This window comes from Rhinoraja longicauda, chromosome 31 (genome assembly GCF_053455715.1).
Source record: "Rhinoraja longicauda isolate Sanriku21f chromosome 31, sRhiLon1.1, whole genome shotgun sequence".
In the NCBI taxonomy this organism is placed as follows: Eukaryota; Metazoa; Chordata; class Chondrichthyes; order Rajiformes; family Arhynchobatidae; genus Rhinoraja; species Rhinoraja longicauda.
This window is the reverse complement of record NC_135983.1, coordinates 11,415,362-11,426,547: the sequence shown is the minus strand read 5'-3', so window position 1 is coordinate 11,426,547 and position 11,186 is coordinate 11,415,362. Positions and strand designations below refer to the sequence as shown.

Here is an 11,186-nt window from a genome sequence, read left to right as displayed (position 1 = left end):
AATAAAAGATATGCAAAAAAGTAACGATGATAAAGGAAACAGGCCATTGTTGGCTGTTTGTATGGTAATTGAAGCCCATAGTTATTGAAGTGTTGAAGGGCATGTGTGAGGTGTCCCGGATGTAAGTCGAAGGGACCGGACAAGTGGGAATAGGATGGCATCAAGTTATCTAGAAAGGAGTTCTGTGGGGCAAGAGCAGGCAGAGACGACGGGAAGGAGATAGAAACGTTTGTGGACTCTGGGAAGGAGATAGAAAAGGGCAGTGCGGATTTGGGGAACTACAAGGTTGGATGCTGTGGAGGAGATGGGTAGGTATGAGGAGGTATCCGAGAGCTGGCCCTTGGCCTCAGCATGGTAGAGGTCAGTCTGCCAGAGTAGAACAATAATGGTGGGTTTGTTGCTGAGTGAGCTGAGAGTTGTGCGCTCAGAGGTGCGATTGGACCTCTGGCAATGTCAAACGTAGCGAAGGGGGTGGTACATCTCATCAATGATTACGTTGTCAAAGTGCTTGATGTTCAGCTCCATCTGTGCACTTAACTGAGTCCATGTCCACCATCGATCATCCATTCACACTAGTTCTATGTTATCCCGCTTTCTCATTCACTCCCTACACACCACGGGAAATTTATAGAACCAAAGCTACAAACGCACACGTCTTTGGGATGTGGGAGGAAACCGGGGCACCCGGAGGAAACCCAGGCAGTCACAGAGAGAATGAGCAAGCTCCACGCAGATAGCATCGGAGGTCTGGATTGAACCCGGGTCTCTGGAGCTGTGAGCCGACAGCTCTACCAGCTACGCCACTGTGATGCTCGGAGAGTGCAGAGCAATTATTTAATGCCATTCCCCACGATCTACTTCTCTACCCTTCACACCCAAACTCTGACCCACTCCCACCCCTGCTTCCCTGTAGCCTCACCTTCTCACTTGCTCCATCCTCACCAGGTCATCTCCCCATCCTCAGCTGCTCACCTGCCCTGTCCTCACATGACCTAACCCTCCTTTGCCCCATCCCCCCTGTCCCATCCCCTCTACCCCATCCCCATTGTCCCACCCTCCCTGCCTCATCCACCCTGCCCCAACCTCCCTGCCCTGCCCCACCCTCCCTGCCCCACCCTCACTATCAAAGATACTAGAGGAGCAAGATAGACCACTCAAACCCAAAAAACTGTAGTATGTCATGGGGCCATTTTAGTAGGCAGAAACTTGCAGAAACATTTAAAAAGAAAAATAACAAAAATCTGTGATAGATGAGATATATTCTGCATTTTAATGGTATCATCACACATACTGTTCCCCCACAACACTGATTACACTGCGAGAAGCAGAGCGAACGGAGGCTTTTGCCTATTAAAATGGCCGACGTTACACTCCTTTGCATACTACACTTAAGTATAGGCGATTTCAACGGAGTGTCAAGTCAATTTTATTTGTATAGCACATTTAAAAACAACCCCACGTTGACCAAAGTGCTCTACATCAGTTCAGGTACTAAGAACGAACATACAATGGCACACAAACATAACAGCACATACATAAACAGTTCACAGCACCCCCTCAGAGGGCCTCAAACGCTAGGGAGTAGAAATAGGTTTTGAGCCTGGACTTAAAGGAGTCGATGGAGGGGGCAGTTCTGATGGGGAGAGGGATGCTGTTCCACAGTCTCGGAACTGCAGCCGCAAAAGCGCGGTCACCCCTGAGCTTAAGCCTAGACCCGCGGGATAGTCAGTAGCCCCAAGTCGGCCGACCTGAGGGACCTGGAGATAGAGTGGTGGGTTAGAAGATTTTTGATATATGGGGGGGGGGGGGGCAAGCCCGTTTAGGGCTTTGTATGTGAATAGGAGGAGCTTGAAGTTGATTCTGGACTGTACTGGGAGCTAGTGGAGAGAGGCCAGAATCGGGGTGATGTGGTTCATCTTGTTCCTCTAGTATCTTTGCTCCCTACCCCACACTCATTCCCCCACCCTCATTCCCCCACCCTCACTCCCCCACCCTCACTCCCCCACCCTCATTCCCCCACCCTCATTCCCCCACCCTCATTTCCCCCACCCTCACTGCCCCACCCTCACGCCCCACCCACATTCCCTCCACTCTCCCCCACCCACCCTCATTCCCCCACTCTCCCTGCACAGTCAGCGCTCGGCCTGCAGGGGGCGGTGCTGGCGGCGGGTTGCGCAGGCGCGGGCGGGCGGAGCGGGGTGCGCAGGCGCGGGCGCAGCGGGGTGCGCAGGCGTGGGCGGAGCGGGGTGCGCAGGCGCGGGCGGAGCGGAGGTTCGATGGCGAGCCAGTCGCAGGGGATCCAGCAGCTGCTGCAGGCGGAGAAACGCGCGGCCGAGCGGGTGGCCGAGGCCCGCAAGCGTGAGTGGGACCGGGGGAGCCGCCTCTCCATCCCCACCGCCTGTCCTCTCCCTACTCCCCCCCTATCCCCCCCACACTCTCCACCCCTCCCCCACTCTCCCCCCTCCCCCACAACCCCTCCCCCTCCCCCACACTCTCCCCTCCCCCCCACCCTCCCCCCCACCCTCCCCCCCACTCTCCCCCCCCTCCCCCCACACTCCACCCCCTCCCCCACACTCTCCCCTCCCCCCCACACTCTCCCCTCCCCCACACTCCCCCCTCCCCCACACTCCCCCCTCCCCCACACTCCCCTCCCCCCCACTCTCCCCCCCCCACACTCTCCCCTCCCCCACACACTCTCCCCTCCCCCCCACACTCTCCACCCCTCCCTCCACACTCTCCACCCCTCCCCCCCCCACACTCTCCCCCCCTCCCCCCCCACACTCTCCACCCCTCCCCCCCCACACTCTCCACCCCTCCCCCCCCCACACTCTCCACCCCTCCCCCCCCCACACTCTCCACCCCTCCCCCCACACTCTCCACCCCTCCCCCCCACACTCTCCACCCCTCCCCCCCCACACTCTCCACCCCTCCCCCCACACTCTCCACCCCTCCCCCCACACTCTCCACCCCCCCACAATCTCCACCCCCCCCACACTCTCCACCCCCCCCACACTCTCCACCCCTCCCCCCCACACTCTCCACCTCTCCCCCCACACTATCCACCCCTCCCCCCACACTATCCACCCCTCCCCCCACACTATCCACCCCTTCCCCCACACTATCCACCCCTTCCCCTACACTATTCACCCCTCCCCCACATACTCTCCCCTCCCCCCCATACTCTCCCCTCCCCCCCATACTCTCCCCTCCCCCCCACACTCTCCCCTCCCCCCTCCCCCCCACACTCTCCCCTCCCCCCTCCCCCCCACACTCTCCCCTCCCCCCTCCCCCCCACACTCTCCCCTCCCCCCCATTACTCTCCCCTCCCCCCCATTACTCTCCCCTCCCCCCTCCCCCCTCCCCCCTCCCCCCCACACTCTCCCCTCCCCCCCACACTCTCCCCTCCCCCCACTCTCCCCTCCCCCCCACACTCCCCTCCCCCCCACACTCTCCCCTCCCCCCCACACTCTCCCCTCCCCCCCCACACTCTCCCCTTCCCCCCACACTCTCCCCATCCCCACACACTCTCCCCTCCCCCACACACTCTCCCCTCCCCCACTCTCCCCCCTCCCCCACTCTCCCCTTCCCCACACACTCTCCCCTCCCCCACACACTCTCCACCCCCCCCACACTATCCACCCCTCCCCCCACTCTCCACCCCTCCCCCACACTCCACCCCCCCACTCTTCACCCACTCTCCACCCATCCCCCCACACTATCCACCCCTCCCCCCACTCTTCACCCACTCTCCACCCCTCCCCCCACACTATCCACCCCTCACCCACTCTCCACCCCTCCCCCCACACTCTCCACCCCCCCCACACTCTCCACCCCCCCACTCTTCACCCACTCTCCACCCCTCCCCCCACTCTTCACCCCTCCCCCACTCTTCACCCACTCTCCACCCCTCCCCCACACTCTCCACCCCCCCCACTCTTCACCCACTCTCCACCCCCCCCACTCTTCACCCCTCCCCCACTCTTCACCCACTCTCCACTCCCCCACACTCTCCACCCCACCCCTTCCCCCCCACCCCTTCCCCCCACCCCCCCTTCCCCCCACCCCCCCCTTCCCCCCACCCCCCCCACTCTTCACCCACTCTCCACCCCTCCCCCCACTCTTCACCCCTCCCCCACTCTCCACCCCTCCCCCACACTCTCCACCCCCCCCACTCTTCACCCACTCTCCACCCCCCCACTCTTCACCCACTCTCCACCCCCCCACTCTTCACCCACTCTCCACCCCTCCCCCCACTCTCCACCCCTCCCCCCACTCTCCACCCCTCCCCCCACTCTCCACCCCCTCCCCCCACTCTCCACCCCCTCCCCCCACTCTCCACCCCTCCCCCCACTCTCCACCCCCTCCCCCCACTCTCCAACCCCTCCCCCCACTCTCCACCCCCTCCCCCCACTCTCCACCCCCTCCCCCCACTCTCCACCCCCTCCCCCCACTCTCCACCCCCTCCCCCACTCTCCACCCCCTCCCCCACTCTCCACCCCCTCCCCCACTCTCCACCCCCTCCCCCGCAGCGACTCATTATAATATAAGAAAATAACTGCAGATGCTGGTACAAATCGAAGGTATTTATTCACAAAATGTTGGAGTAACTCAGCAGGTCAGGCAGCATCTCGGGAGAGAAGGAATGGGTGACGTTTCGGGTCGAGAAGTCTGAAGAAAGGTCTCGACCCGAAACGTCACCCATTCCTTCTCTCCCGAGATGCTGCCTGACCTGCTGAGTTACTCCAGCATTTTGTGAATAAATAATAAAACTCATTATAATAAGTTTTATTTAAATCGGTCTTATTTTTTTTTTTGTTAGAGACATTTTAAAGTTCAAAAATCTCATTTCTAAACACATTTTTCCAAGGGCTGCTGTGCGTATGACGTCACCATAGGGCACGCACGGACTCTCTCTTCACTCGCACAAACAAGATGGACGCCGTTAGCGGAGCCGCCCGCCTGCAATCAGAGCGCCCGCCCGCAATCTCCTCTCTCCCCTCGCTGCCCTCTCCCCTCTCCCCCACAACCGCCGCAGTAATCCCAGCTCGGCTAGGCCACAGCCGCCGCCGCGCTGCCCGTCTCCAGTAGTCCGCCGCTCCGGGAGAGTAAGAGTGGGGGGGGGGGGAGGGTGGGTGGAGGAGAGAGTGGGGCTGGGAGGGAGAGTGTACAAAAGACTTTGTACATTCACCCTATCTATTCCCCTCATGATTTTATACACCTCTATAAGATCACCCCTCAGTCACCTACGCCCCAAGGAATTAATCCTAGCCTGTCCAACGTCTCCCTGTAGCTCAGGCCCGCGAAACCTGGTAAAATCCTCAGAAATCTTTTCCAGCTTAATGTCGGGTTTCCTTTGGCAAGGTGACCAACACTGAACGCAAACTCCAAACTACACCGTCTTGCTCAACTGCAGCATAACATCTCAACTTCTTTACTCAATTCCATGTCTGATGAAGGGCAGCCTACCAAAAATCTTCACCACCCTATCTACTGTGATGCCACTGTCAGACAATTGTGAATCTGTATTCCTAGATCCGTCTTTTATACTCCCCAACATACTGCCTTTCACTGTGAAGGTCCCTCCCTGGATTGACTTTCCAAAATGCAACACTTTGAACTTATCAGAATTAAAGATAGACACAAAATGCTGGGAGTAACTCAGCGGGACAGGCAGCATCTCTGGAGAGAAGGAATGGGTGACGTTTCAGGGCGTGACGCTTCTTCAGACCCATTAGATTGGAGAAGTGAATGTGAAATTGAGGCACTGAAGAAATAGAGAGGTCTGTATGAAGAAATAGAGGGAAGAGACTGTCTGAAAAAAGGTCTCGACCCAAAACATCACCTATTCCTTTTCTCCAGAGATGTTGCCTGTCCCATTGAGTTACTCCAGCATTTTGTGCCTATCTTTGGTTTAAACAGCATCTGCAGTTCCTTCCAACACACTTATCTGAATTAAACTCCATTAGCCACTCCTCGGCCCATTGGCCCAACTGATTTATATCTTAAACTGAAATGTCCTGCTGTAATTTTTGATAACCATCTTCACTGTCTGCGAGACTATCTATTTCAGTGTCATTTGCAAACTTACCAATCGTGCCTTGTACATTCTCATTCAAATTATTGATATAAATGACAAACAGTAATGGGCCCAGCAACGATCCCTGACGCATAGGTCTCCAGTTCGTAAAACAACCCTCCACCACCACCCTCTGCTTCCTACCATGAAGCCATTTCTGTAACCCTATTGCTTGTTGTGCATTTAGTTACTATGGGGTGTGGGGAGAGGGGGTGTCTCTTAGTTCAGTGGGCCATTACTTTTCGTATTAACCTAATGATTAACAGGATATTAATGCTGAGTTCACTGTCAAGAACGATAAAGACTGAGGAAGCAGGCCGGCATCAGGTTCGATTAAAATAGACAATAGGTGCAGGAGTAGGCCATTTGGCCCTTCGAGCCAGCACCGCCATTCAATGTGATCATGGCTGATCATTCTCAATCAGTACCACGTTCCTGCCTTCTCCCCATACCCCCTGACTCCACTATCCTTAAGAGCTCTATCTAACTCTCCCTTGAATGCATTCAGAGAATTGGCCTCCACTGCCTTCTGAGGCAGAGAATTCCACAGATTCACAACTCTCTGACTGAAAACGTTTTTCCTCATCTCCGTTCTAAATGGCCTACTTCTTATTCTTAAACTGTGGCCCCTGGTTCTGGACTCCCCCAACATTGGGAACATGTTTCCTGCCTCTAACGTGTCCAACCCCTTAATAATCATACGTTTCGATAAGATCCCCTCTCATCCTTCTAAATTCCAGTGTATACAAGCCTAGTCGCTCCAGTCTTTCAACATTTGACAGTCCCGCCATTCTGGGAATTAACCTAGTAAACCTACGCTACACGCCCTCAATAGCAAGAATATCCTTCTTCAAATTTGGAGAGCAAAACTGCACACAGTACTCCAGGTGCGGTCTCACTAGGGCCCTGTACAACTGCAGAAGGACCTCTTTGCTCCTATACTCAACTCCTCTTGTTATGAAGGCCAACATTCCATTGGCTTTCTTCACTGCCTGCTGTACCTGCATGCTTTCAGTGATTGATGCACGTGGACACGCAGTTGTATGTCCCCTTTTCCTAACTTGACACCATTCAGATAATACTCCGCCTTCCTATTCTTACCTCCAAAGTGGATAACCTCGCACTTATCCACATTAAACTGCACCTGCCATGCATCTGCCCACTCACACAACCTGTCCAAGTCACCCTGCAACCTCATAGCATCTTCCTCACATTTCACACTACCACCCAGCTTTGTATCATCTGCAAATTTGCTAATGGTACTTTTAATCCCTTCATCCAAGTCATTAATGTATATTGTAAATAGCTGTGGTCCCAGCACCGAGCCTTGCGGTACCCCACTAGTTGATAACAAACATGCAGATCTTAAGTTGTAAATCCGCTGTACCGAATGTCTCTTTGACTTTTCTCCTTTGCAGGAAAGCATCGGCGGTTGAAGCAAGCGAAGGAGGAGGCCCAGGCTGAGATCGAGCAGTACCGCCTCCAGCGGGAGAAGGAGTTCAAGAACAAGGAAGATGCTGTACGTGGTAACAGTGCACTGTAAACCGCAGGGCAATGCTATAAAGGCTTGGCTTCAGATCTGAAACATGTACTTAGAGTATTGAGTTGCTCCTGATTGCATTTTAAGTGCAACCGTGGTCTGTTTGCAGGAATCCAGTTAGAAGTGATAAGATTTTATGAAATCAGGAGCTTTCTTGTTAAGTGCTGCTGATCTCTCTGGAGTAGCAGATCATTGATCTTCAGTTAATGATTGTTTTTAACATTGACTTTTTGTGGAAAATTGATTCAAAGTGCTGGAGTAACTCGGCCATTAATCCAACACTTTCTCTTTTTGCAAACCAGCATCTGGAGTTCCTTGTGCCTACCTTTTGTGGATGTTCTGTGTCGCCTTAAAATTGAAAATGTGCCGACGTTGTCCAAATGCGATTGATAATCAGAAGGACTAATCTTAGGGGTGGCGCAGTGGTAGAGTTGCTGTCTTGCAGCGCAAGAGATTTGGGTTTGATCCTGACTGTAAGTGCTGTCTGTATGGAGTTTGTACGTTCTCCCTACGACCGTGTGGGTTTTCTCCGGGTGCTCCAGTTTCCTCCCAAGTTCCAAAGACATGCAGGTTTGTAGGTTAATTGGCTTCTGTAAATTGTCCTTGATGTGGCAGGGAAGAAGTAGTGTATAGGTGATCACTGGATGACGCAGACAGGCCAATGAAACTGGGAAAACGGATTAGATGAATGGTTCCATTGAGGATAACAGTCAGAATGGAAGGAGACCCCCCCCTGTGATTTATTTCCCTTGTCACTGAGAATGCACCCCATCTGTGGTTTGTCCATTTTATTTGCAGCTAAAGTTTCCATCAGTTTTTAGTCGATCCAGTATCTCAAGAATGTCATTTTGTGCATCTAATTGCAGCAGCATCCTTGATTCAACAGCTTGCAAATAATCGTGGAGTTTTCTCTCTTTTTAAATGATATCTATCTGGCACTCTGCATTGATTACACGGCCAGTTCTCTTTGTCAGAAAATATTATCTGCTTGGTGTGAGGTTATGATAATGAAATTGGTGTGAGGGGGTTGGGGGGGGGAGGGGGGAGGGAGCTGAAGAGGACAATAGCTGATTCAGGTTGAAGGATTAAATTGGAGAAAAGTGTAACTCATGAAGAGGAAGTGTAAATTAGAATGGAGAAGTGAATGTGAGATTACGGCACTGAAGAAATAGACCAGAGGGAAGAGACTGTCTGAAGAAAGGTCTCGACCCAAAACGTCACCCATTCCATTTCTCCGGAAATGCTGCCTGACCCGCTGATTGACTCTAACATTTCGTGTCCATCTTCGGTGTAAACCAGGATCTACAGTTCCTTCCTACACAATGGAGGGGCAAGGAAACATAAATGCTGAAGTTATTATTTTGAGGGCTCCTTCTTAGAAATCAATAGCACGAGTCTTGAACACTGACTCGTTTGCAAGAAATGTCAATGTCAGAGATTGGCAGCAATTGATCCTTGTGGTCAGATGATGATGGCTTGAAAAGAAATGGACATCATTTTAAGTTTATATATCCATGGTGTAAATCGAGCAGTCTCCCTCTGCTCACAGTGTCCGTGGGGAGTGTGGTGGCTATTGTGCATTTAAAATAATAAAATTGGCTATTGGCATCACTGATTTTTGGCAGGAAAGTATGGCTCTGAATTCATATTCTGAAATAAAACGTGACCAATTAATCGTGATGATGGATCTGCAGCTGGAAATGCAAGAGTTAGAATGTGAAACCATGTTCGTAAGGCCAATTCCTGAGTTCTTAAAGGTTGCAAATAGAAGGAATGTTTTGCAGGGAACTAACCATAATCCAGTGTGCGTTTGAGATTCTTTTGGCTTAATGTATGCATGGAATTCAGACCAGCGCTCGGTTACTGGTTTAATATTTAATGAACTGTATCGCTACATGAATGTTTAAAATGCTGGACAAAGGCTTCAGTGTGTGTGTTGTGCAAAAGGCACAATTCGTGTGTAGAATTGAAGACGCTGTTGACAATTTTACATTCCTTTTCAGGCACTTGGTTCACATGGTGATTCGGCCACTGAAATTGACAAAGACACTCATGAGAAAATTAAAATAATTGGGGCAAGCTATGAGCAGCACAAGGAAATGGTTTTGAATAACCTCCTCAACTTGATCTGTGACATAAAGCCAGAAATTCATGTCAACTATCGCATTAATGGTTAGAACTGGATTGTAGTTTTGCGTTGAACAATACCAAAGAACCACTGGGATAGCAATATTTTGTGACATTACTATGCCTATGCAAACCCCTATTTGTGCAACATTTCTACTTTCAAATAAAATATAAATCAGATGAAATTTTTAATAAAGGGCAGTTTGAGTTTCTCTTGTGAAGTTTCCTATGATGTTGAAACTCTTACATGTTCCTGATTTCCACTAGATTTTGCCAGGCAAAACTGAAGATGTTTCAACAATGATTTTCCATTTTAAAAGTGAGGAATTCAGATATTAGGTGATATAAATGCGCACAATATTAATCACACTTGAATAAAACAATTGCTTAGATTATATTTTGAATTAAGGGTGCATTTTAACAGTAGACATAATTAAAATATAAAATAGTGCTTAACACAAGTAGGTACTTGCATTCAGATCATTAGAGCTTGTGTAATCTGCTGATTATTTTTTGTTGCACAAACATGGTCAGCCTGACAATGTAAGCTAATGTAGTGATCCAAGAAATCTTTATCAAACTGCTAAGAATTGAGGGAGGCAAAGAATGCACTGAATTCTGTCCATTTGAAATATTTTGGGATGAAAACGCTTTATTAATGTTCTAAATTGAAATACAGGACATTGTCAATTGGATCCATCTTAGATTCGGATCCCATTGTAACGCGGATCAAAATGGCCTTGTGCAATTATAATCTGTTCAGACTCTGCATAGTTGGTGTAAATGCACCTGTTGGAACAGATGTTTGAGTGCCATTAAAATCTAATATATAAAAAGGAAACATGGATAATTAAGTGATTATTTTCAGAATCTAAGCTGTATAACAGCTGATTATTGTAATGAGAGTCCAGCTTGGTGTTTGAATTAGTGTTGTGTAGTACCATTCCAGTGTGCGACAGAGTAGTTTATTCTTTTACTTGAAACTGCTGGGAATTAAAAATCTTTGTTTTTGTTAACATTACTGTTCATCATAATACTTTTGTCTTCATCTGGTAATAAATCTGTTGCTGCCTTCACATCATGTACATGTTTTTTTTTGTTACACATGCATTTCATGGGATTTTATTCCCAAGCTGCTGCATCTGGTTAGGAACAGCAGGATATGATCAGGCTTTTTCAGGGTGGTCTGGCTCTCTTGCCTTGTTGCCTTAATGTGGAGCGTCAACTGCTTTGCCTTGCTTTTAATTACATGAATTCAATCAGAATCAGGGGGGAATGGGGAAACTGGTGCAAAGGTGAGAACCCAAAGGTCCAGGCCAAGCTGGCAAATTGGATCCAAAATTGACTTGATGAGAGGTGTATGGTGGGGTTTTGTAATGGGAAGCATGTGGCCAACGGTGTACCTTGGATTAGGGTCGGGAAACTTTATGTATTAATGGTTTG

At 50.6% G+C, this 11,186-nt stretch overlaps 1 protein-coding gene across 1 annotated transcript; it reads left to right on the top strand.

Moving 5' to 3' along the window:
- Positions 1–2,225: 2,225 nt before the first annotated feature.
- Positions 2,226–10,819, top strand: LOC144608335 (V-type proton ATPase subunit G 1-like). The gene is made up of 3 exons (XM_078425996.1): positions 2,226–2,358; positions 7,495–7,595; positions 9,620–10,819. The coding sequence occupies exons 1-3, from the start codon at positions 2,277–2,279 to the stop codon at positions 9,791–9,793; spliced, it is 357 nt and encodes a 118-aa protein (XP_078282122.1). The 5' UTR covers positions 2,226–2,276; the 3' UTR covers positions 9,794–10,819.
- Positions 10,820–11,186: the final 367 nt, after the last annotated feature.

Excerpts from the sequence above, each read along its gene's own strand:
- LOC144608335 (XM_078425996.1), top strand. The coding sequence starts at position 2,277 with ATGGCGAGCCAGTCGCAGGGGATCCAGCAGCTGCTGCAGGCGGAGAAA. Across the intron at positions 2,359-7,494 it reads GGTGGCCGAGGCCCGCAAGC|GAAAGCATCGGCGGTTGAAG; the intron begins GTGAGTGGGACC and ends TCTCCTTTGCAG. Across the intron at positions 7,596-9,619 it reads TCAAGAACAAGGAAGATGCT|GCACTTGGTTCACATGGTGA; the intron begins GTACGTGGTAAC and ends ATTCCTTTTCAG.